This window comes from Papilio machaon, chromosome 2 (genome assembly GCF_912999745.1).
Source record: "Papilio machaon chromosome 2, ilPapMach1.1, whole genome shotgun sequence".
Classification (NCBI taxonomy): domain Eukaryota; kingdom Metazoa; phylum Arthropoda; class Insecta; order Lepidoptera; family Papilionidae; genus Papilio; species Papilio machaon.
In genome coordinates, this window is record NC_059987.1 from 2,205,817 (window position 1) to 2,233,125 (window position 27,309).

General features: G+C 31.6%; 1 protein-coding gene across 3 annotated transcripts in view; it reads left to right on the plus strand.

Annotated features, from left to right (window-relative positions):
* Nucleotides 1–27,309, plus strand: part of LOC106709267 (solute carrier family 12 member 4) — a 196,291-nt gene continuing 168,982 nt past the window's right edge. For 2 of the 3 annotated variants that reach the window (XM_014501034.2, XM_014501031.2), the window contains exons 1-2: nucleotides 2–203; nucleotides 4,970–5,261. In XM_014501034.2, the coding sequence (XP_014356520.1) occupies nucleotides 5,141–5,261 (121 nt within the window). In that variant the 5' untranslated portion in view covers nucleotides 2–203; nucleotides 4,970–5,140. Of the gene's footprint in view, nucleotides 204–4,969; nucleotides 5,262–27,309 lie in introns of all 3 variants that reach the window. The other variant, XM_014501029.2, reaches the window with a different exon arrangement.

The window sequence follows — 27,309 nt, forward strand, 5'->3', positions numbered from 1 at the left end:
GGCCGCGGTGAGGAACGAGCCGTATAGCGTCAGACGAGTCCGTACGCCCGCGCGCACCACGCGTCCCGCGAGCCCGCCCGCTCTCGCACTCGCCCGCCGCTCGCCCCGCGTGTGTGTATCACTGAAAAACTACTCTACGCATATCAAACTGCACCAACACATATCTTAACAAAGTTTGTGACGACTCGCCCACCGGATCACAGGTTAAAATATAACAGAGAGAGCGCACAAAGTTTTTATCAAACTTTTCTTTTGTACATGTCGCACTGCGCGTATTATAAACAAATCGAATGCGTTCGATGTTTATTACATTTGTTTTGTTAAAGGTTAAGTTTGTTGAACTTAGTTTTGGACGCACGCGGCTTTGTGGTGACGTCAAATGCAACGCTAACTAGATTAGATACGCTAAGCCAGCTCTGTAAACGTTCCAGTACCAGTTTTGTTCAGAGCGCGGAGAACGCTGTATGCAAATAACTAGTTTCAATAGTAGTGTCCATTCATAAAACTAACAGATTCAAAGGTCCCGATCCGAGAATCGAAGTAATGTTATCGTTGGCGTACCACTTGCGACGACGTTTTATAAACACGAGTTTTATTTATAGACGAGTCCTGAACGCATTCGCCTGATCTCGCCTATGTTGACATATTCGACGTATTAATTATTACTTTAATAAACCTAAACACATGAATGTTAAGCCATTTTATATTACTTATTCATATTTAAGTGATATATTTACGGGGAAAATATTCGCAGGTAACAATAAGGCGACAATCGTGATTATGAAAACAGTACATCGGTTTAACTTGTTGACTTTATTGACGTCTGTAGAATATAACACGATTATTATATATTAAACTACTTGGAGATAATATTTCGCTTAGCGCATAAATGTACTACAATTTACCTACACCTATTCTTGTAATGTACATCCTGCGTTAGTTATACGTGTTTGAATATATATTGCTACCAATTTAGACGAATTGTGGGACCGGAAACTTCGAGTTATGGAAAGTAGAATTTATATTTATTGAAATAAATATAGTCTAGTAGAAGATTTCAAGAATAAAAATATTATTAGTATTTTTTTTTACAATTCCGTGACTCAAATACGTTAATTTTCTAACCGCGAGTTACTGACACCAAAATCTCCGTTAAAACACATTGTCATCTCTATTTTGTTAAAGACGATGACAGGGATATGTTTTATACAGAGATTGTGGTCTCAGAAGCCCACGGTAAGTAGTTTAGAAGTACCACTGTAGATGTGAAATTATCTATTTGTAGGGTTTACATAATGTGCAAAAATAATTGAACCATCCTTGTCTTTGCCACTAAAACGATTATGATCTCAACAGGTACCGACTTAACGACAGATAATCGAGATTAAAATTCCCTGATTTTTAACTTCTCTCTTTGTCTTTTTCTTTCTCCAGCTACGATATCTAAAGTAAAATTTGAATGCGATTTAATACAGATTGTTTCGTTACGTCCTCAGCTTAGCAAAATAACAATAATATAAATACAACACACATTCATGATAAGGTAGCGATAACTTCGTCCGGGCGTTGTCGATTCGTTGTACGACATAGCCGTTTACACTGCTGAAACATAAATACAAACACTGAGATAGCAATGTTTTTCGTGTGGAATTTTTAGCAGTGGAAACCCACGGTAATAAATTGCTCTTTTCATTGTGTAATTTCTTAATCCTGTTTTTATGTTTGACCTTTTTATACATTCGAACTCATTTTAATTGAATTGTGTTACAAAGTTTTCATTTATACTGGCGTATTTGTCACATTCGGTTTTTTTGATACGAATACGTCGTGAGGATTTTTTTATCATTCTATCTATTAAATTTTACAAACTGTGAAACAATATTATTCACATTTCTTAAATTATAAATTAGTTGTTTTTTTATTTATTTATGTTCTAACAATATTATTCACATTTCTTAAATTGTAAATAAGTTGTTTTTTTATTAATTTCATAAACATGTTCTATTTAATGGGAAAAATACAGTTGTCTACCATTATAGTTTATTAAAATTTTATCACCACGAGTACATCCCTGCCCTATTTATGTATGTAATCATGCAATTGACTCTTAAAGTGGTATGTAAACATTATGTACATGGTGTAACATCTTACTAACACTTTATTGGAGTATGTACTTCGAATCACTGTCTTTTAAATTAGATTCCGATGAAGACAATGCAATGCAATATAATTATTAAACATAAACATGTTTTAAACATCGTCTTATATTATGACGTATTTTTGTAGTACGCTTTGAAGTCTATTGAATTTATATCAACGGATTTTATATCTTTATCTCGATTAGCTTTTATTAATGTTATTGGTTTTTGGTTATTAGTTACCATAAATACGTTAAGGGTAAAATAAATGACAACTCTTAAGATATTATAGTATTTTAATTTCCTTATTAAACGTCTACTGATTCGTAATTGATGTACCTTACAAATAATTCTATCTCTTAATTAGTTCGCAACCTCACCACAGCTAGCAACCGATACCGTCAGCGCCAAAATGGCGACGATCGAATAGACACAAAATACCACGATTCTTAGCCTGTCCATGTATACAGATAATAATTATGTAACAAATTAATTTTAAATGATTGTTGCTGATGTTAGTACTTTAAATTTTTTTTTAAAACTTAAAATCCGAATATTGCTTGTTTGTTACAGTAACTAAAAAGTTGTAAGTATTATCTTTCCTTGCAAAATATTTATACTATTTATCGCGTTGTAAAAAGTACTAATTTGTAACTAACGAGAAGTTTGTCATCAAGTGGTGTGTGTTAGCCGCGGTGGTCACACGTGTCGTTGCCCGTCGCCCGTTCGCGTCGACCGTGGCTTCCAATACATGTCAATTGGGTGTCATTTGTCCGTCCGCGACATCCAGATTGTTTTAGTATCACTCGACTGATATTCGATATTTGTAGTTAACGATAACGTTGCATATTTCGTAGAAATTATAGCGCATTTTATGAAATTAGTTCCACAATCTTTAAGTTATATTACTAATAATATAAATGTAAACGGATGGATGTTTGTTAAAGACATCTTTGGCTGCTCATCGGATCTCGATAAAATTTGGAATAGATGTAGAACATAGTCTGGAAGAACACGTCGGCTACTAATAAAGATTTTTTTCGATTCCACGCGGACGGAGTCGCGGGCGATATCTAGTTATTCATAACATTTATGTAGAGTAGAGTACTGTAGAGTTAAAATTTAAATAATTCCATCCTAAATAAGATTAATATAAATAACATAATTTTGTTTTTTAACCAATAGAGATGCAACATAATAATTGAGGAGGGTTGTTTTTTTTACAACAAAAACTGGCTAGTTAAAATAATATGCCGAATACAAAAAACTCTTATTAACTACAATAGTTGTTTCAACTTCAGTGGTTAAAGCTATCTATAAAACAATTCGTACATAATAAAGCGCTCAATATATCCAGCGAATAGAAATAACTAACTTCCAAGAAAGTTTCACAATGTAGACCGCTTTCCATTTGTATCGCCATCTGTTGGACGTTTTTTTTTTTCAAAAGTTTTTTCCTCGACTTTTTTGTACGTTTAGGGGCGAGCCTGATAATGCTTGTTCGGACCTTTGTCAGATTAGGATCGTAATAAAAAGTAGCAACTAGTTTATTCTTTTTGTATTTTAGGGATTTAGGGTTGGTGTCAATCCAACTTAGTATACTTTTAGATGAACATACAAAATGTTTTTTCATATTTCTACCCCTGAGCTGTGGGATCAAAACTGAAGGGTCAAAGTGCATGTAAATACCTTTTGTTACTTACTATTACTTCTTAGTAATATTATTAATGCGAATGTTTAATTGGATGGATGGATGGATGGATATTTATTAGAATGGAAGTATCTCCGGAACGGCGTAACGGATCACGATGAAATTTGGCATAGATGTTGAACATAATATAGAAGAAAGCAAGTATTAAATATTTCTTAAAAAAATCAGTAAATAAAAAAACCTTATAAATCTGACAGTTTAAATACCAACTGCCTGTCTTTATATTGATCACAATTGTGTATTTTCAAAGCAAGGCGGCTAATACCGTAGAAGTCAATAATTTATTTGCTGCGGTTAACTTAGTCTACATTTTATTGCATGCATTTCTTTTGAATGCTGACTCAGCGCTCCTTGGCCACGACATTCAAGCATTAAATAGTCTTTATTATACAAATGATATTATAATATGTGTTGAAAATAACTTATTATTCCTTAGAAATTGTACCTACACTGGCTTTTATCTACTGATATGAATTTTCAATCCGATTTCCTAAAATTTTGCAGAAAAGATAAATTTAAAAACATCGAACGTAAATACGAAGACATTTAACACGATTGAAAAGAATTAATGATTTTTTTAATTAATTGTACTTCATTTTAATAAAACAATGATTTCACTTAATTTTGAACACAATAATGTGTGCAAATCTGAAAATAAAGAATACGTACAACTTTCTCGTCGACTTCAGGAATTTTCAAAGAATAGCTCACGAAGTCTTTTCTTCCTTTAAAATTTTCTTCTAAACTTTCTTTTTCTTTTAAGTGAATGCAGCTATTGTAATAGATTATTGGATTTTTTAAAAGTACAATTTTAAGTTAATATTAAATCACAATGTGATACTGTACATATCAAATTAATAACGTCGTCGTGAAAAAAAAATCTTGTCGTTCTTTTTTTTGCCCATGGGGCAGGCCAGAGTCTTTCGACCATACAGCCTAGTCTTTCGTCTTGTCGTTCGTTTCTAGTCATCTGTCAATCTGTCATTATTTTCTCTTTTATCTACGTGTAACGCGTTTTTGAAACTACCCTCTACTGTAGTTCAGTAATCGAATTGTCTACACAAAAACAACTAAAACAAACTGTCGTTATAGCATTTTCAAATTACATTTAATGTTACAGTTTAATAACTATGTTCGACTGATTATCAACATTGTGGCAATGAATAAGTGAAAACTATATTAGTGTTAAGTTATTGTGTTATTTAGACATATCTATGCTACCATATCAACAATAAGTGTTAATTGTAGTGTGTGTGAATTAGTTTATTAAGTGAGTAAGACTTCAGTGAAAATGTCTGAGCGTTTCAAGGTGACGAAGTTCGATGATCCCTCAGGGAAGACTTATAAGAACTATGGAGCCACGTCGGCGGAAAGCGACGTAGAACTTAAAGGAAAGCTCCTACAAGACTCAGGTAAGTAGTTTATACATAACATTACCATCTCATTTATTCTCGTTGGAAAAACAGAGACAACAATAATGTTGTTATACAGGTATCGGAACAGTTAAAATTCACTATTTCTGACTCTTGTTTAATTAATTTTTGGTTATTGTGAGAAAACTATAAAAGATAGATATATGTTATCGCGGACTTTTATTTAGGACATTTAAAGAGCTACAATTCGTCCATACATCATTTTTATGTAGGTCCTATAGTTTAGCCTACGTAAGCGCTGAAAGCAAAATTGTCCCTAATTTTCGCAACAAATTTTGAAGCTGAATTCAAAATCTACTAGTCTTCTAGTTATTTAAAAAAAAATGGGACCCATCTGCAAGCACTTCCTTTCGATTAAAATATCTTTTATCAAAATCGGACCACCAGGGGCGGAGTTTCGCGGTAACACACATAAAAAAAATACAGTCGAATTGATAACCTCCTTCTTTTTGAAGTCGGCTAAAAAGAGGTTAACATAGGAAATTTATGGCGTGAAAGTGAGTGGCAGTGTTGTTTGGGGCCGTCCCATACGGACTTATACCGTGCAGATTGATGAAGTAATCAAACGCGGTATTAAGAGTACCAGAATTCGATGTGCGAGGTTCGAGTGAGGGAGGTGGGTCAGGACCGCGCCATGGATGGTTATCCGTGGTGGCCTACCCCTCGGGCTTACGGGCGTGAGTTATGTTGTTGTAAAGAGCTATTCGTCTGCATCAAAAATCATAAACAGTTTTGCTTCGATAAAGTGTTTACTTATTTAGATTTATTTAATACTATTAAAGACAAAAGATAAGACGCTTTTTTCGGGAAGTTTGGAAAAAAAAGAAAGATCAAATTTATCGCTTAATAGTAACAAAACAATTATTGTATAATGTATCTATACACAACATCTACACGTGGATTCATAAAATGTTCTGATTGCGGAGGGTTGAACCCTCTCAATAAGTCTATTGTGACTACTAAGCGGATAAAGTGGGGGAGAATTTGATGCCAGTAAAATTATACTTATTACCTTGACCCTCCCTGTATTATGTTGCAAAAATTTTATAACAAAACAGAAACTAAAAACGCGTAAAAAAAGAGTTGATCGCTCTTTTTTTTTATAACCGACATACTAATCGTTGGTTACTGAATTCATAATCTCGTATGTAAAATATGTCGTCATTCCTCCCATTATCTTTGACAAAACAGAGATAAAAATATGTTTTAAACTGGAATTTTGATCTCAGAAGCCCACGATGTGACTATCAATTACATTGAAGCATTAAAAAATTGTGACATTTTTTACTGCAACATTTCTCTACACATTTGTACAAAAACCCTAAAAATGTGCACATAAAATATTTTACAGCGATAAAAGATCACGTCTTCACTATACAAGCAACAAATTATGTCAATTGTTTGTTTGCAAATGTGGTAATTGTAATGTTTTTTGTACATTGTTTTATTTAGTTGGATATGTAAGATGATTTATTTGTAACTCGTACATTTAAATATTGACAGTGAAAATTAAAAATATGACAAATATAAACTATCATACATAATGTACTTTATAACAACAAACATCGTATAAAGTTGAATGTTGCATTACACATTCGTGAAACTTGATATTAGCAAATTGTGAAATAATATCATGGCCAAAAATACTGCACATTTTTGGTTAAGTAATACATACCAACCACTTTTAGTACTTATGTAATAATGATATTTCACTAGCTTAAGTTCAAGATTGCGATATGCCACTTTATTTTAAAGTAAAATAATTTTAAAATCTCACGTCCGTAACCTGAAGGGGTTGGCAGATACCCAACATAAATCTATCGCTTATTCTACATTCATACATTTGCTTATATACGTTCGTCAGTTTCGTGTGTTCTTAATACCGTCCTTCGGAAGTATCTCATTTAAATGGTTTAAGTCAGTCTGGGACGGCCCTGACCGACGCTGCCAATCTCTTTCGCGTCATAAATTTCCTTTTGATAATCTCCTTCCATTCATCCTTTGTAAAACAAAACAAAGCAAAACTGACAAAGGTTAGGTAGGGTAAACAGTGGTTAAAGAAACAATGTTTTTTTTGTTCATCTAAATATCTTTTTTATGCAGTTATTTTTTCTGAAATTAGTTTATAAAAAGCTTTAATTATTGTTAGAACACACGTAGAGTTCAGTATTTTCGGTTCATGGTTATTGTTCAAGGGCATTTAAGGTCAATTTGAAAGGTCATTATTTTGCTTTTCTTTATCTATACAATAAAAGTACTTAACATGATGTATGTTAATTTTATTTGATTATTTTTATATTCTCCTCATGAATGTGGGCTCAAATATAAGTAAATATTATATAGTTTGATTAGTTTGATTTCAGTCGGAATATTATACCTATATAATAACGAACGATTTTGTCAATGTGTTATTTCAGCATTTTACAAAAACCTTACATTTATATTCCAATTTCTTTAGACAATAGAAAACTTTTTACCATATTTTCTTACCCCTTTTATTCTTTTTAAAAGGTATACTAATAATTAATGAGAATAAATTACCCTTAATGTTTTCTAAAAAACATTTTTATAAGTGACCTTACTTTCTCTTATAAAAAGCACTTTTTTAAATTCTTTAGCAAAGTTCTCAATTAAAATTATCGAGAGTTAAGTAGACTTATTTATATTATAAATAATCATGTTTTCTTTCATTATTGTCTAGCTAAGAGTCTTATTACTTGACTCTATTAATAATAGACAGTCATTTTGCGGCAGGTTTTCAATACTGAAACAATTTTACAATAACTTAATCAGAGAGAAATTCAGGGTTGTGATAATTTCAAAATAGAATTGTTTCTCCCTAAGCCGACTAAGCTACGTTACGGTGAGTCTCCATTGTGTCAACCCTTGTATTACTTATTGTATGCCTCTTTCTTTCACTTTGAAAAAGACAGAGATAGCAATATTCAAATACAAGTGACACGTATACGTATATATTTCAAAAGGGTGATTATAATCAACAAAAATACCTATATTTAAATTATTAAAACAAAAACAGAAGTAAAAGGGAGATTTGGTATATTGTCGGATTGCGGACGGGTTTTATCTTTGTGTACACAAACAACCGCCTTACACGAATTCGGCCAGATGGGTGAGTTGGATGAGTTCACACCTGGGTAAACAACATTTTATTTGTGATGTTTATTAATTGGTGTAATGTTTAAAAAATAATATAAGAGACATATATTAGTTGCATTTTACCTTATAAATATATTTTATATTAATTACGTCGCGGTATAAATAAATACGCATAAAATTATTATAATTCAAGATCCGAGTTATTGTAATTAAACAGCATAAAATGTGATCGTTAAATTTTAATAGCGTACTTCGAACATACAAACTTATTTCTTATGAATGTACAATAAAACATTGGGACAAATAGATTGGTTAATAAATATTTTTAAAGAGTTATTATCTAGTCTTATAATTATATTTGCTGCGGTTAAAAGAAACAGCAATGAAATTCGATACTGAATGGTTGTAAACTAAGTAAAAAGGTTGATAATAATATGTAAAAAAAAATCGTATCTTGATAACTAAGGAACTCTAAAATTAATTCATATTTATGTACATCAGAATCCCACTAAGCAAGTCCAAGGTTAATATTTACATAACATTAAAACATTAAATAGCGTCGTTAATGCACAGTTAGTTACGATACCATACGTCTTAGTGATGACCTTCATAGTTCATGTTGATTGTAGCTGTTAGGTGCGATTGTGTTCGGAATTTACTCGCAATACTGTAAGTTCGGAAAACGTCCTTAAAAATTTAGTAAGGTTTTAACGATTATGTGTGCCTATCATAAATGTAAAATTTCTGTACTCTACATTTTTATTAAAAAGATTTTGGTGATATGGTTAGTAAGTTATATATAAGAATTTAAAATCAATTTATAATTCTCTGATATTGTCTCTTACCAGACGACAACATTAAAATGTGTAAAGTCTTGATTTGTTTTGTAAATTCTCAGAATCAAAACTCTAGAACTTCTACAGTCTTACTTTTTACTAATAATATAAATGCGAATGTTTAGATGGATGGATGGATGTTTGTATGAAGGTATCTCCGAAACGGTTCAACGGACCTTGATGAAATTTGGTATAAATTTAGAACATACTCTTGAACATATACGCTACTTACTACGTTTTTTTTTTTTTCAAATTCCGCGCGGAAGGAGTGGCGGGCGACAGCTAGTAACACTAAAATGCACACGTAATTTACTATAAACTTTTAACGAGTAAGTCATTCGTGTAGTTTCTTTGATCTCTGGTACATAGTGGGTCTTTATTCAAGTTTCCACTTAAGTCGCTGTAGTGGGTTCGTTATCTAGATCCGCCAGAGTTTCAGCGGAAGCCTCTTACGAAGGCAATTAGTAGGAAACGTCTTTTATGCTGCCTTTTTGACTTTTGCACAAATTTTCAGTGATATGTGTTCATAGAAAGAATGGGAGATAAAGAAATAAGAGATCTTTATATCATATTAAAAATATAAAGGGTAAATACATAATTTAAATAATAACCTTGGGCTTGTATTTCCTAAGCACGCACAATATATTGTTGTTATCTCTTTCACTGTCCTAGAAAAAAACAGTGACAACAAGATGTTTCCAAGTATTTTTTAACATTGATAAATTATCTAATCCTATAATCTATATATATAAAAGAAAGTTGTGTTAGTTACACCATTTATAACTCAAAAACGGCTGAATAGATTTGACTGAAAATTGGTGGGCAGGTAGCTGAGAACCAGGAAAAGGACATAGGATAATTTTTACCCCGTTTTCTATTTTTTTTTTATTCCGCGCGGACGGAGTCGCGGGTAAAAGCTAGTAGTAATATAATTGTGTACTGCAATAAATAATGAGAGTATATAGAGCGTCGGTGACTCAAGGGTTGAGCACTTGATTTGTAATCTGCAGATTTTGGTTTCGAATCCCGACGTGTACTAATGTGATTTTAGAATTACATATGTACACTTATTCGACGTTGTTACGGTGAAGGAAAATGGTGATGAAACCGAAATCTACGAAAAAATTTAAAGATATGTTTGAAGAACCAACCTACACTGGGCCAGCGTCGTTAACTATGGCCTAGTCACCTCTAACTTGGGGTAGGTTCCGAACTCCTCAGTAGAGACGCATAATGAGCTGATGATGATCATTAATAATGATTGTATAATACTATTTATAAACGTAAAATCAAATTAATTATGATCACTCAAACTCTAACTCTCCAAATGTAATAAACTAATTATGAAAAAGTGCACTATTTTTATGCTACTATAATAAGTTAAAATAAGTATACACATCGAGAACAATACCTTAATCAAGCATCGATTAGTGGCCAAGTATTGAAATGAAGCCCTCCAAGGTTAATTGCATTCAGTAAAAGTACTGTAGAGAAATAGTAAATGTGACCTTATTGAAACAGGTTAATCTCTATTGTGAGTAGAGCACAGAAAATGCAGAAAACAATACTCTACTCAGGATAATTAAAAAAACGCCAAACGACTTTTTGTTACGTTCCAGTGATGAATGGAAAGTGACTTCGCTTTGCTCATTGTTGGCAACGGAAAATAAATCACTTATTTCTAGTTGTTTTAATTTTAATTAAATTAAACGGTTATTGTATTACTCCAAAAATACAGTTTGATAGTTTAGTTAAACACATTTTTAACCCCTTTGGCAGCCGGTGATTGTTAGAGATGAAAAGTATGTTTGAAGTCGGGAGTATAACTACAAGAAAACTTAGACAGTGTTTCAATTACATTTTAGTTTAAAGATACACATATATCAATCCTTTTATCGCACGCTGATATTAGACAAAAACTGTGGGCCTAGCACGAATACCTGTGACAATCGCCTACTTATCGTCAATTATTTCAATATTACTATGAGATTTTCCACCGCTTTGTCCGCTTTGAACCGCTTTGTCTAAGACTTCGTTCGTTTTAAGAGTAATGTACCCAACTAAAGCTATACCCGGCTAGTTACCTCAGATTTACTATACATTACATTTATAAAAGTAGTCATTATTTTAAATTTGAATTGGTAAATAAATCCAACTGAAAAGTTAATCAATATTTGAACATTGCGTGATAAGTACAATTCAGTTAGTACGTTATCACGGATACAGTTTACGAGCTTCTGTCGTAGTATTTGTCGTTTGCGCATTGCTCATTCCTCCGTTTGCGAATGACTTAAAATACAGCGCTTTGACGATGTATAGCGAAAAAGAGTGAACTGAGGGAAATTATTCAGTGACACGGAAACTACGGTGTACGTACAAGACGACAGACTTGATTGCGGACACGCGATTATAATTTAAGTTTATGTTAGCATTCGTCTTACAATACACCTCCTGTTTGTTCTGTGTAACTTTAGTTAATATTTTATATGTAGTTTCAATTCTATGTTACTTTAACAAGAGTTTTTCTTAGTGTCTATTTTCCACTTACAGAAATTTTATCTTATTAATTTAAATTTTATAATGTCAGGTCCTAAAACTTTTCATCTTTATATAACTTTTACTAGTTTTTACTCGTACATATTAACATCAATAAATTATTCAATTAAAGTAGAACTGTGAACTAGATAGTAATGTAACAAACAGTTAAGAAACATGTACGAATTTAGTGATAAAATGAAACATACTTACTCCATATCTTTGTTGTATCTACATATCTTTGTTTACATAATATGCAAATATGAAAAACGGTCTTCGGACGTCCGTCTCGCGGCACGAGAATAACACCACATTCCTGTAGGGGAATGCTCGCGATTCATCATGCCATTATGCCGTATTATAAATTTTCTGTTCATTTTTTTAAATGAAGTATATAGATTATTTCTTATAAAATAAACTACTCGTAATAAAAACGTTTAAACAAAAACGCATTTGTTCCTCTGGTGTTGCGGATGTCCATGGGCGTCGATTATCACCTTGGTGTTCTTACCCTTCGTTTGCGCCCTTCTCTTATAGAAAAAGAATATTACAGACGTAATCATTGAATTTACTCGTCTGCAAACAATCTCTATTCTTATTTTTCTAGCAGTTCGCATCGGCTTCGCGTGCATTTTATAACAATACTAACTATACGAATAGTCTATGGTACTCAAGAATAATTCTGCATTCTAATGGTGCAAGAATGACTCCAATTGGTCCAGAAGTTTTTGAGTTTAATGGTTACAAAGATAAAATTATTTCCTCTTAATTAAATTAGCGAACATAATTTGAAATCATACGATGGCTCTTAAGATATTTTACTAAAAGAAACTTAATTACAGAGTCATTTGTCACAATAATTGTTTCATCGTCGATTCGCCGATTATAACGCCTTACTCAATGTTTATTTCGCTAAAAGTAACTCCAAATTCAAGCCGTGTTAAAATAAAATATCCTACATATTATTAAAAATACTCAGACAGGGTCGTTAAATACTAATAAGTGCCATAAAATGGGAGCAGTACCTGAAATTATACTGAGACTATTTTTATTCGATTTCATTTTAATCACTTGTTAGACAGACGCTTTGGTCAAATTAACTTTGAGAGAAAGGTAAGGAAAGGTTAATTGTTTTATTCTTCGAGAAATGTAGAAGAAATTATAAGCGCCATGTAATTGTTTTTACCGACGGACTGAGTTAATTTTCTTTTAAAAAAGAACACAAAAAAGTTGTTTCAAGTTGAAATAAAATTAGTATGCTTTAAATACGTATAAATAAATCTGTTTTCGTCTGGTGTATATTAATAAAGTAAAATTAAAGTTTTAACATGGACAAGGTGAATTTTTTGGTGTTTTCAAGAAATGTTTTTCTCTTAATTTTTTTTTACTAGATTTTGTGGACTGGCAAAGGAACGGTCTAAATATTGTAGGTTTATATTATTACTTATATTTATAATTATTACTGTATGATATGTTCTGGAATGTTGGAAAACCCGTAAGGCTATATTTTTTACGTCTTTTTGATTACTAGACCATTTTATATTTTTACTAGCTTTTGCCCGCGACTTCGTGAATACCGAATTAAAAAAAAAACTTAGTAAATAGACGTAGAAATAGACATTAAAAGCTATGTTCTATATCTGTGCCAAACTTCATCAAGATCCGTTAAGCCGTTTTAGAGATACGTAGGACGACGTAGAAGATTTTATCCATCCAAAATTGCGCACAAAATTAGTATGATTAGTCTCGAATTACACAGATTTCTGCGTTAATTTAATAATCTAATAAGTCGCCTTTCAGAACCCTCTGTTGTAACCGACTAATTGCTACTCCAATTAAGTTATCTGTCGATTACTTAAATTGGTGGCTTTAATCAAATATTCTTTATTCTTTTTAAAAAGGCACGAGGAATAAATATAACAATAAGGAGGAAAAGTCCCTATTTTAGCCGACTTCAAAAAGAAGTAGATTATCAATTCGACTGTTCTTTTTTTTATGTGTGTTACCGCGATGCTCCGCCACTGGTGCTCTGATTTTGATAAAAATTATTTTAATCGAAAGTAAGTGCTTGCAGATGGGTCCCATTTTTTGATTTTTTTTTAAACATTCCGAACAGAAGCGCTTGTATTTACTCGTTTTCCTATATCCGTAAAGATTTTAGTAAACTCCGTTAAATTAAGGTCAATCTCTAAATCTCTTAAACCTTCCTTAATAAACCTCAACTTGTCGGGGATTAGGGGTATTATCCTATATACCTGAATATCATGACACGAATTTTTGCCAGTAAGTGAGTAAACTCTTACTAGTTCAAAAAAAGAATTATTGAAAAGTAAACATTTAGCAATATGGTACCATTTTAGCAGTAAAATCCAGGATTCAAGAAAATATGTTAAACTAGCTGTCGCCCACGACTCCGTCCGCACGGGATTCAGAAAAAACTTAACTAGTAGCTTATGTATTTTTCCAGACTATGCTCTACATTTATGCCAAATTTAAGCGAGATTCATGAAGCCATTCTTTAGATATCTTCTAACAAACATCCATCCAAACATTCGCATTTATAATATTAGTAAGATTAAAAAAGAAAATATCTTGAATAAAATTGTATTGAAATCGTCGTATAAAATCGTAGCAATAATGTGCTCAGTGTTATAAAATATTCCACGTGGCATAAATATACATAACACCTTTGTAATTGTCAAATGCATTCATTAAAATTAATCATTTGTTGTCGTCTATAAAACAATTAAAAAGAACAGCAAAGTTTTTTTTAATCTCGAGTTATTTAGACAAAGATTTTTGGATAGGATGGTGGATAAGTTTAATTTGCAATGTTAAACAGTGTCACGGTATTTAATGTTGTAAATATTTGCGTATCAGAACAGTCACATTGTTGTCGTACACACATCAAGTACACAAATCAAGTAAACAGTTGCACATGTTAATTACAATTACAACGACGATTCAATGGATATGTTGTTCGAACTACATTGTTAGCAAGATATAAGCGTGAGTTACATTGCTGATACGCAAATAGAATATATTGTCATCCCGATCATTTTCTCTGAAAAAAGAGAGATAACGTTATATTGATGTAGTGGCAGTGGATATCCGGAGTAAAATTGACACATTACACACTGAATCAAGTATTTGTTTAAACAATAGAGACTACAGTTGATATAATTTAACTTTTTACTAATATTATAAATGCGATGTTTGTCATGCATGGATGGATGTTTTTTAGAAGGTAACGACCTCATGGATCTGGATGAAATTTTGTATAGATGTAGGATAATTGAGTGAAATACATGGGCTACTAGTATTGTTTTTTTAATACGTGTGGACGGAGGCGAAAACAATTTAGTAATATTGAAATTAAAAATAATCCGATAATTTTTTTTTAATTTGAAATTGAACCAGATGACGTCATAAAAGCAGTACACAGTGTGCAAAAAAGATCTAGTCATGACATAATCTTAGTAGATGAACGTGGACAAACTAGCTTCGTTGCACACTGTACAAACAACGTTATACTCGGATAGATGAGACGATGTTAGCGTCATATTTCTGTATGGCATGTTGTGTACTCGTTGCATAATGCACATTATTGTTTTGGTATAAGCAGAGAGATGTGACGGGACAGCGTCAGATGGAAATCTGTAATCGTTAACTACCTTTCTAGATTAACAACATTGGTTGTTTTGTTGTTAAAAGAAAACAGCGTAACTTTCAATATTCCCAATCTATGACCAAACAAATCTACTTTAATCCAATTCTAAAGTTAGATTGAACTGAGATGAGATTTGTTTGAGAGAATAAGATGTCGTTAATTTGTTTCATTACGTATATTCTACATGTTGTATTAAGACAAAGAGTATGACTAATCACGCTATATGCTATAAAGCGTGTAATGTTAGAGGTGTGAAAAAGATAATGTATAGATTTAGGGCCGATAAATTACCACTAACGATACAGTATAAAAATTTTCCTTGGAAACATTCGAGTTCATTACTATAATATTCCTGTAAATAAAGTGCATATTTGTGAGTGCATATTGAATCTATTTTTAAACCTTTTATCGAAGTCGAGTACGCGGTTAGAGTTCGGAAACGCCCGCACTTCGATATTCCGTAGCAAGAATATAGATTTATAGAGCTTTCATATTAGATTTAAGTAACATAATATGTGAAGATCCAACCCACTTACCGTGAGTTTCTGAGACCAAAAGCTCTGTTATTTCTGTTTTGTCAAATATATTGACAGGGATGACGATATGTTTATACAGAGATTTTGGTCACAGAACACGGGTAATAGAGTACATAGCCTGATAAAATTAAATACAAAACCAGTTAGAAAAATGCATCCTACATTTACAGATAATTTTAAAAGTAGACTTGTGAATGCTGTGATTATCCTTCTACCAATAATAAATGCCTGAAAACTTTCCTTAAAAAGAATTTAAACTTAAATATGCGATTATAATCATCTTCACCAGTTAATTAAAAAGCCCCTAGTATATGATTTATTGCATATTGTGTAATTTGAAAATGGTAGGCGCTCTTTTATCTATAATAATGCCTTTTATTGATGTTCTTATCGTATTAAATTATGCAGCTCGAGACAACATTTTAGTGTAAATTTATAGCTAATTTATATTACGTGAACACCGACTTCTTTCTGTGTCACTACACAAAACATAATTTTTAACTTTCTTTAACTTTTTTGTATTACAATACTGAAATGAAAACTCCAGTTTTACTACTTGATAGTACGTCGTGCATTTTCACTGAAAGTCAATAACAAGCTCTGCGTTTCGATTCAAATAGATCAAACGTGAAGGGAGCCTAAATCAAACAGAGCTCCCATTATTGACATCGTCTGAATATGCAACATTTTGAAACATTTTTTTTTTCAACTATATTAATTTATCCGTCCAGCCATTATCTGTTTAAGTAATGGATAATACTGTTGAAAGTTGCATTAAAAAAATAAGTAATACTAAAAAAAAAGAATGTAGGCTCATACGGTAGTCATTTGATTATATTCCGACGGAATAAAAATTTCACACTTCAAAATCAACCAATACAGGAGATAAGCTAATCTTAGGCTACAGGAGTTAATGAATGATTTAATTGTTTTAATAATGACATGTAATATGATGGATTACATGTCTGAGGTCAATGATCCCCACTAAATGTATGTATACTAGGTCATGTATGTGAATAATGTTTTCATACAATAAAGATACGTTATCAACTCGTATGACTGCAGTGCACGTTCCGCAAGTTTGACTTACAGCAAGGTATGTTATGTAGAGTTGACGTTTATGGTTAGTTGAACGTCCGTCCTCTATGTTTCTATGACGGATTAGACATGTTACCCCGTGTAAACTTACAAATATTATCAGGCGTTTCAGAACAGCCAGTAAATTGTCCACTCTATATCTCTATTATATTAATATAGAAAATATACAATCATGTTCTATCACTGCACTATTGAAAATGTAGCATTAGTCTGTATAAAATGAAATATATACATAATATTTTAAATTAGTTCTATAATGTATCAACACCACGCGATACTGAACAAAAACTTGTATGGAATTCAACCGTATATGACAGGTTAAAACTGATTAGATTCATTATAATTATTAATCTTCATTATTTCATTAATAGTACAAATCGCAAAACAAATGAAAAGTTCAAAGAACTATTCAATGAATGTATTCGTATCACCTTTTAGTTATAACATAAAAAGAGATTCATGAAAATTTATTTAAGTAATATAATTGTATATTCCTTTCGAAATATATTTTTAAAATACAATGCATGACATCACTAAGCTTTCAAATAGCATCCTGGGCATAAAAATGTCACTTAATTCAGGCTAAAGACGTAAGTTGACTCGTGTATTGCGACTTGCAATAATCACGAAACCAGTGACCAATAAAGTTTACAGAAACCAGTCGGCCGGTCATGTGATCACAGGTAGGTTGGATTTAGTGTCTTAAACATCTCAGAGGGCCTAGCACGAATATTTGCGACAGCGCCTTCGTATTGTCATCGTTTTTCTTCGCTTGATATTAATACAAATTTTGTAGATGACGATACGATGGCGTTTGTCATCAATATTCGTACTAGGCCCTCGGGTCTCGTAACTTTACTCCGACACAGTGCCAATGATCTTAACATATTCATATTTACACAACTGTTACAAAGACAAAAGACACGAAAGGTTTTAAATATTTCGAATACAATATAAGTAGTATTATTCCCCTTCCCTTCATATGTAGAAATGACAGTTGAATGCGGAATATCGGACTGTATTAGGGAGGCTATGAAAGGCTTTTGTCTTAGTAAATAGTGGAGTAATATAGGCTTATGATATTCGACCTTATTTAATGCTGTTACTGTTGTTGATTATGCTTTAAAAACTTATTTTCAACATGAATCTTTTTCAATACAATTTGTAGAATCTTCGATTTGAAAATAAAGTTTTTGAATCTAAAGTTTGTAGTTCGTTCGCTTAACGCAAATACATTTAATATCTTTACATTACATTTAATATTCAAGTTATATTTAGATTAAATTCGAAATTAATTCTATAAGAGTATATTAAACATATGTAACATTGGTCGGTGTAAAATAAGTAAGAAGACCTGTTGATGTACCGTGTGTTTTGGCACGGCGCCAGCTCACGGACAAAATCAAATTGCCTAAACCTCAAACACTTCAAACAAGCCCTCGAGTAAACAAGTCTGCCATATCAACTCTCAGTTTACTAAAGTCGAATTAATTGAAAATTAGGTTACTTTATTTTGGCGTAAGCAATAGTTGTCCATTATGAATAAATTAGAAAAAGTTGTGACGTTTTAAAAATGTTTAATAGTAGGTACGTACTACTTCTATTCATTAGACAGTTCATGGTATGGCAAGAGTTGTAGTATGTACTACAACTCTTGCCATACCTGACATTGCTTACAATTTATAATATGTATGTACATATTATAAATTGTATGAATAAATTAAATAGTTTAATTTCCTACGAATTTAAAAAAAATTGCTAAGTGGAACATTTTAGAAGGATTTCGTCGTTCCCATTAATTTTACTAGTTAATTAATGTTTGCTTATTTATTTAAACATCGGAGTTTATCAAAAGCCGAAGCGAAGCTCAGTTAAATCGCATTTATTACATTTGAATTTTAACGAAAGTGCTCTCGCTCGGTTGACTAATTTACATTTTGCTGACATAATTTATTTTAATTTTTTTAAAATGTAAAGTTTTTTTTTAAACTTTATTCTTTAACATTTGAATGGAATGGATTGATAATCATACTACAATACAATGGTTGTGCAAAGAGCATGCCGGCGACGTCAAGGAAATTTAATTTATTCATAAATAAATTATTCGGTAAAAAATAAGTAAAGGTCATAAGAGAAAATTCGGTTAAAGAAATATTTCAGTATGAAAATCGTTTGTCTCCTAAAGCCAAAAAATTGTTTGTTATAATCGAAAATAACAGATGTTTTTATTATAGTACTTAATTCTACCATTATAAGTTTTATTTTCAAAAAACCACAGTTGAAAAGAATGCGAAAAATCTAATGAAGTGTGCATTTACATCAGATTGTTATTTGAGAAAAGATTTCTTTCTCGCTTTCCGCAGCATTTTCATAGCTATTACGTTTGTTTGGATTTGGTTTGTTCATTTTGAAGTAATTTTCTTTAAGCGAACGCCTGTTTGAATACGTTTGGAGTGTATTTATCTTTTTTAACGGCAAGAATACAGATTTTTACATAAAATACTTATAATAAACGGACAATTTGTTATTTTAAAATATAATTAAAATTGATTACTTAGAATTTTTAAGCGTAAAAAATTCCACTGCTTTTTAGCTATCTAGTTTTAGATGAAAAAAAACATCACAACAAGACTTAAGATTACGTCATTTGTCGTGGATCAAAATTTAATAAATGGATGAGTTTTTACTTACAACTATTACAGTCGCATCAGTCATAATTCATATTTGAATTGTTCCTTTGAAAAGCAGATCCGAGGAGCGAAATTGAGATAAGGCGAGATTAGACCCACTGATGACGTTATAATGAATCTTACTAATATTATAAATGCAAAAGTTTAGATGAATGGTTGGTTGGTTTGGATGTTTGTTTGAAGGTATCTCCGGAACGGCTCAACGGATCGTAATGAAATTTGGCATATAATATGTAGAACATAGTTTGGAAGAACTCATTGGCTAACTAAGTGTTAATCTTTGTAATAAAACACAAGAGTGCGCTTTCAAAGTTATTTAATAACATCCTTGGAACACAGAGTTAGGAGTAAAGCACCACTTGTTATTATGCAGCACGTTTATATTAACACTACCTTCAAATTAAGTACTTATAAAGATTTGATAAATATGATTTTAAATATGGAAGAAATAGAATAACTATCAACAATTATTTGTAAATTCAAGCTACATTGTCAAAAGAAGAAGAAATTATGCATGTTGCATAGAACTGTGATGGAATTTAGAATTATAATACGGTAATATTTTGTTGATCACGTACTACGTCTGATGGGAGCAATGTTTTTTTCTGTAATTAATTGATTTTAAATATTCGGTATTCCTTATATTCAGCGCCATTTTATTTTCAAATTGAATACGTATTAACGTACAACATTTTCTGTTACATATGATTATCTTTGAATATTGGGAGGTTAAGGGTACATAAAACAATAATGAACCCTGATATGGTAAATGTGTCATAAACGGATACAAAACCTTGGCAATTTCCAAGTTTTACGACCGTTTGATAGATATGATAATATAGGTACTTTGTAGATTTTACACTAACTTGCAAAAGTATTGATCTTGTATTGAGATTAGTTATAATTTATAAAAAAAAAACATTTGCGCACGTGAGCAATCTAAAGTAATTATACTTATTATAGAATAATTAATCCTGAACGAGTCCAAGATAGATATGGGAAAAAAATTAATCTGACTCGCAATCTAAACTATACCATTAGAGCGAGATAACACATACCAAGTACCCAACAGTTACAGTTGTAAAACCCAAAAACGCTATTCCACACACACACATAACTCACACCTGTACCCCAGAGGTGTAGGTAGAGATCACGGACCTCCATTTGGCGTGGCCAAACGAACCACCGCAATCCACTTTTCGCCATTTCGGGAGACGGAACGTGAGCCGCGTCATCGTCTTTTTTCTTTTTTCGTCTAATTTAAATAAAATTAAATAAAATTTCGTGTAATAAAATTTACAATCATCTTAAAGCTTATTATTGTGCTTTGGTGAGAGGCAGTAGGGTAAATATTTGTCTATTTCGTTTATTTTCGTCACTCAAATAATTTCCATTTCAACCTAGAATGTACACCCAATGATTGAAAGGAAATTGAAAGATCAAAATCTATTTCAAGTCGCTCAATACTTTTAGCGTTTCCACTGCTGAACTACAAGTATGAAAACATTCTGCCATCTCTCTCATTCTAGTTGACAAAATAGAGATAACAACATTTTTTTACATGGTTAGAAATGCTTCAATTAAATTGTCACTGTATTGAATTTTTCATCCATAACTTAGTCATTTAACCTCTCGTTAATTTTTTTTAAGTATCGTGAATTTAAATTAAAAAAATATATATTTTTGAACCACTCAAAACATCAATACGTCATCAAAACCTCAAACAAACTCTTTTATTTGAGAATTGAAAATTGAAATTTCTTTAATATTTAACATATTTTTTAATTGAAATTTATTATTTGATTTATTACTATTCAATTATAAGCCTATTAATTAAATTTCTTGTGATATTTTACGCCCAAAATAATATAAAAAAACTGGTTTGTTTCATACGGGACATCCTGTATGTGCCACGCAAGCACTACATTTTGAAACTCTCTAAATTAATTTTCGTTTGACCCATATACTGGGAAGCCATACCGTACATCGCAAGATTAGACGTTAATTCTATTACTCAATACACGGCTCAGCTATTTCGTTGTATTTTGATATAGTCCTGGACTGTACAGATAACTGTAGTTGCTATTTAAAACCTTACACACACCATTAATTACATTATACGTTATTTCTCGTTTAGAATAACGTTAGAGCCACATACGATCTCGACTTTCCTGCCTTCGATTGGTAAACGTGGTAAACATTTTTCGTAACGTGTGTAACAAATCTTACTAATATTAATAATGCGTATGTTTGTATGGATGGATGTTTGTTAGAAGGTATCTCCAGAACAGTTTCATAGATCTCGCTGAATGGCATAGATATAGATCATAGTTTAGAACACACAGGCTACTAATTAAGTTTTTTTAAAGCCGCTTGAATGGAGTCGCTGCCGAAAGTTAGTATATAATATACTAGCTTTTACCCGCGACTCCGTCCGCGTGGAATAAAAAATAGAAAACGGGGTAAAAATTATCCTATGTCCGTTTCCTGGTTCTAAGCTACCTGCCCACCAATTTTCAGTCAAATCGATTCAGCCGTTCTTGAGTTATAAATAGTGTAACTAACACCACTTTCTTTTATATATATATAAATTTAACTTAACAATGGGCTTACCACAGTTTTTAATTTCTATTAGTCACTTTTTCCAATTGATTCACAATCATGGCAAACAACCTCGTTTTCGCAAATCATTTATTTACGTAGGTGTATATTTCTCTATTGGACTACAGTTTCTCATTCGATTTATGTGGTTTTTAAAGTAAGATAATTTTAATGTAATTTGTAGATGAATCAAGACATCGTTCAATGTTTTTTTTTTTTTTGAAAAAACAAAAATGTAAAACTATTTCTTTTTCGTACGTAATTTATTTTTTCCTTTGTTTATGTGCTTAATTTTAGCTTCAATATTACACTAAATAATTACGTTACCTTTTTCTTTTAAGGCTTTGTGGTTAGCGTGTTACATAATATTAAATGTAAGGTAAGTAAAAGGCAAAGAAACTGTTTGATGTTCCTTTTACTTATAAAATATTTTATAAAAAGAAAATGAAGGCTTTTGATTTTTCCATACTACGGTATTGTATTAGTAACCACATAAAACACTTCAATCGTTTTGATATCAAAGACTTTGTAAATAGTCTTTGTTTATTTTCATATCTTTGGTAAATATATTTTTATTTCTTAATTGGATATATTTCAATGTTTGTTGGACTGAAGCAAAACTCATTAGAAAAAATAAAAATAAAATCATCCATTCAGCCTCGTAACGCCCACTGCTGGGCATAGGCCCATAAAAATTAAATAAAAACGTTATAAACAGTGTTTTAGGAATAATCGATAAATTATTATTATCTGGATGTTGTCGTAAACATGTATATTGGTACTAGCTTTTGCCCGTGACTTCGTCTGCGCATAATTAAAAAAAGTTTACAAAGTGACTCAAGTGTTACTCGAGATTATGTTCTATATCTATACCACATTTTGTACAAAAATATAACGAGGAGGTTAATATCTAATACTCGTAAAAACCTCTACAATTTCGGTTTGATTAGAGAGAAAGTTAGCATAATATATTTAATTTATAAATACACTAGCTGTCACCCGCAACTCCGTTCGCGCGGAATTAAAAAAAAACTTTATTAGTAGCCTATGTGTTCTTCCAGACTATGTTCTACATCTATGCCAAATTTCATCAAGATCGCAACGGCTCAACGATTCCGGAGATACCTTCAAACATCCATCCATCCATCCAAACATTGGCATTTATAATATTAGTAAGATTTTGCGTATTATTTTTGTATTTCTAGTTTTCTGCTTTTAATAATGGTGTTTCATTATTTAAGGTACAGAAAGTTGAATATACGAAAAACATGAATTTGTTTGCTTGAAGTACAAAACTCTCGTCCATTCATTACTTTGCCTATTTATCTGTTTTCAAAGAAAATAAACTCGTACAAAAGTCAGCGGTGAAATCGGTAACATTCACAGCTACGAGTAAAGGTCAGGAGAATTTAATAACATTATTACATGAAAAGAGATTTGTTTTTGTTATTAAATTATATAAGCTAGCTTTGTACCGCGGTTTGATGCTTACAACGTCAACTCTGGGTTTTCATGTTTATTAACTTAGGTTCAGAATTTAAAAAATAATGGATGAAAAGTATCTCATATCTTATTTAAGTCTTTCTTACAATATCTGTGCCTTTCAATATCTTGATTAATAGAGCAAATTTGTGAATCAAACATATCCCACGGGAACCGCACACCTGGGATCATATTATTTGGTCTATGTGTTCATCTAGAATGTTTTCTACAACTATACCAAATTTCAACGAGGTTAAGCTGTTCTGGAGATCCTTCTAACAAACACTTATCCATCCATCCATCTAATCTTTACTTTTATACTATTAGTATGATTATAACTTACCTTAAAATTTGACTGTTAAAAAACTTCAGATCTGATAAAAGGAAAAAAACAGTTATCACTTATAATTTCATTTAAACCATCATCGAATATAAGACTGTCCATCCTTTGAGAAATGTCACTATATTCGTCTAGTTATTTGATTAGAATCGTTCATTATTATTTCTAACTAGCTTTTACCCGCGACTCCGTCCGCGCGGAATAAAAAAAAATAGAAAAAGGGGGTAAAAATTATCCTATGTCCGTTTCCTGGTTCTAAGCTACCTGCCCACCAATTTTCAGTCAAATCCATTCAGCCGTTCTTGAGTTATAAATAGTGTAACTGACACGACTTTCTTTTATATATATAGATAACTTGAGCGAGTATTGAAAGATGTAAACTTCCATGATGCTACGCTCTTAGAACTAGATGACTTACGATATAGAATTTTTTATTAGGTTATGTGGTAGTAGATGTACCTGGAACTCAATTATGTTATGCTTATAAAAGGTTGGAAAGTCTATCACAGGTTCTGCTATTTGCTTTGATGCTGCAGAAATACGAATAAAAATAAGAAACTACTTCATCTTTTATATTCAAGATAGTTGAAAATGTAGCGAAAATTTATTGAATTTAGAAACATGGCTATGAAATTAATATAATTGAAGCTTTTATTACATGCAGATACTACGAGTATATCGAATAGAATGTAATATTTCGTACGAAATTCCAATTTTGAAAATTTCTGTCTATCCGAAAGGCCCGCATTTGTTCGGGGTATTCTCCGGAAGCCTGGACCGATTTTGACAGGACTTTGACGGGATAGTAGCTGAAATACGCGGGCATGTTATAGGCTACTTCTTTAATTCTGTTCTGACAAAATGGCAACGTCTAGTGGTAAATAAAATGCTTTTCTCATTTTGTCACCTTGACGTAATATTCGATTAAACAACTTTGTAAGTTTTATTAAACACGCTGGGGGCATAGTGATTAAACATTGAGTAATGTAGAGACAATTTATTAACATGCTCATCCTCGTAATACTTGTAAGATATAAGGCTAATTGATGTAGAAATCGCACTTTGTAGGCGAAGTCTTTCCTTGCAATTTATGTTGACTTGAAAAAAAAAAACAAATTGCTGGAAAATAAAATAAAAAAGATTTAATTATGAATACCATTATACATTAAATCTCGTTGCATAATAAATAATATATTATACAAATTATTGTAAAAGTATATTGTACATATACATAAGTAAGTATTATATTTTAGCCCAGAATTAACTAACATCAGGCATATGCCCAGCTGTGGGCGTTACGTGGTTGAAAAGAAGAAGAACTAACATCAAAACAATATTGTTTTAAATAAATAATTAATTGTTCGTAATGTAAATATAAGTGGCTTAATAATGGCTTGTCACAATTAAATTACATGCGGCGAAGACCCGCATTTCCGTTTGCGTGAAAACGGAGCTTTTGTTAGAAATTAATGCAGTTTATGAAAAAAAAAAACACTGGCGATTGGGAACTTTTTACTCTAATTATATAAACAACTTTAATATAAATAATATTTATTTTCTATACATTCTTACTTGACTGGTATGTGAACTCTTTATCTAACGAATTATGTAACTCTTTAAAAAGTATTTAAACTGAAACATAAAGTTTAATTTAAATAATTCTTATTAATATTCCTTAGTTAAGAAAAACTGAATCGTGATCTGTTCTAAAATATGTTTAAATAGAATATTTTATCCGAACACAGAAAATCTTTTATCCACAAAAATATTTGTTTAATATTAAAATGATAGTAACACTTCTTTGTTCTGTCCAAATCCGTTGGAAAAATATTTTCTTTTTCTTTTATTTATTCTAATGTTGGTTTTAGGTTAGGTTACTACATAATATTTGCTTTAGATACCAAATCTTTATTATTATTATTTGTAAAGGTGCCAGCTGAAAACCAGCACAGGGGCAGTTTAGTCTGTCCCTGCTTCGCTGAGCTAGCTCCCTTGTACCGAGTTTGTGCCTTGTATGTATGTGTTTTTTTCTTTTTTGATTTTATATTCTTTGTGTGGCAATAAAATTTTTTTCTTTCTTTCAAAACTATCCTTATTATATAAAACAGAGGCAAAAACTAATGATTTATTAACTTATAAAATATTATAAATGCGACTGTTTTGATGGATGGATGTTTGTTAGAAGGTACCTCCAGACCAGCTCAACGGATCTCGATGAAATTTGGCATATACATATATAGAACAAAGTCTGGAAGATATAGGCTACTACCTTTTATTTAATTAGGCGCGGACGGAGTCGCGAGCGACAGCTAGTATTTTATAGAACAACACAAAACTTATGTACATTTCAAAATGTTGATATAGAGTGACCCAGATTAAGCGCATTGAAGTAATCCTTTTATCACACCGTCGGGGAAGTAATGCGCTTTACTAAGATAGACTTAGTGGTACGAACCGAGGACCAGTGTCTACTAACTAAGCCACGTGATTTTAAACCATACGGATTTACAAACAGCTTTATAATATAATTTATATAAACACGTTCACATGATGCTCGTGACTTCGTTCTCGTTAGTAAATCAGTCAAATTTATTTTAGATCATTAGTAATATTCGATTTACCACCATAAATACAATTAACTTATTAGGTCAAGACTATGCAAACAAAGATTACACCTCACGTTTATCGTAAATTTCGTAGATACATTCACGTTTTCAGACCTATTTTATTTTTAGATTTTCCACAAAATTATGGATGAAAACATACAAATAAGAAATAATGTAGTGGCCTCTCAATATAATTTATATTTGAATATTCACGAAGTTTAACACAGATGTGGAATAAACTACGAATAATAGAACATTAATGGTAGTTAGACGCGATTTACCACAATATATTTGATCGAGGCAGTGATACCTGACAGCAGTAGATTACATTCCATTATGTGCGTAAACAATGTCTCTGTCGTTCTCGTAATGCCATTATGGGATATGATACTGTACCTTTGACTTTTAAGAGACAGGACTTGCGCCTTAATATGCGTTCATAAATACATTTTTTTCAGTTTCAGCATGGTATGTATGCGTGTGATGAGTATCATCTTTACCTCACTTCCCGCGAAA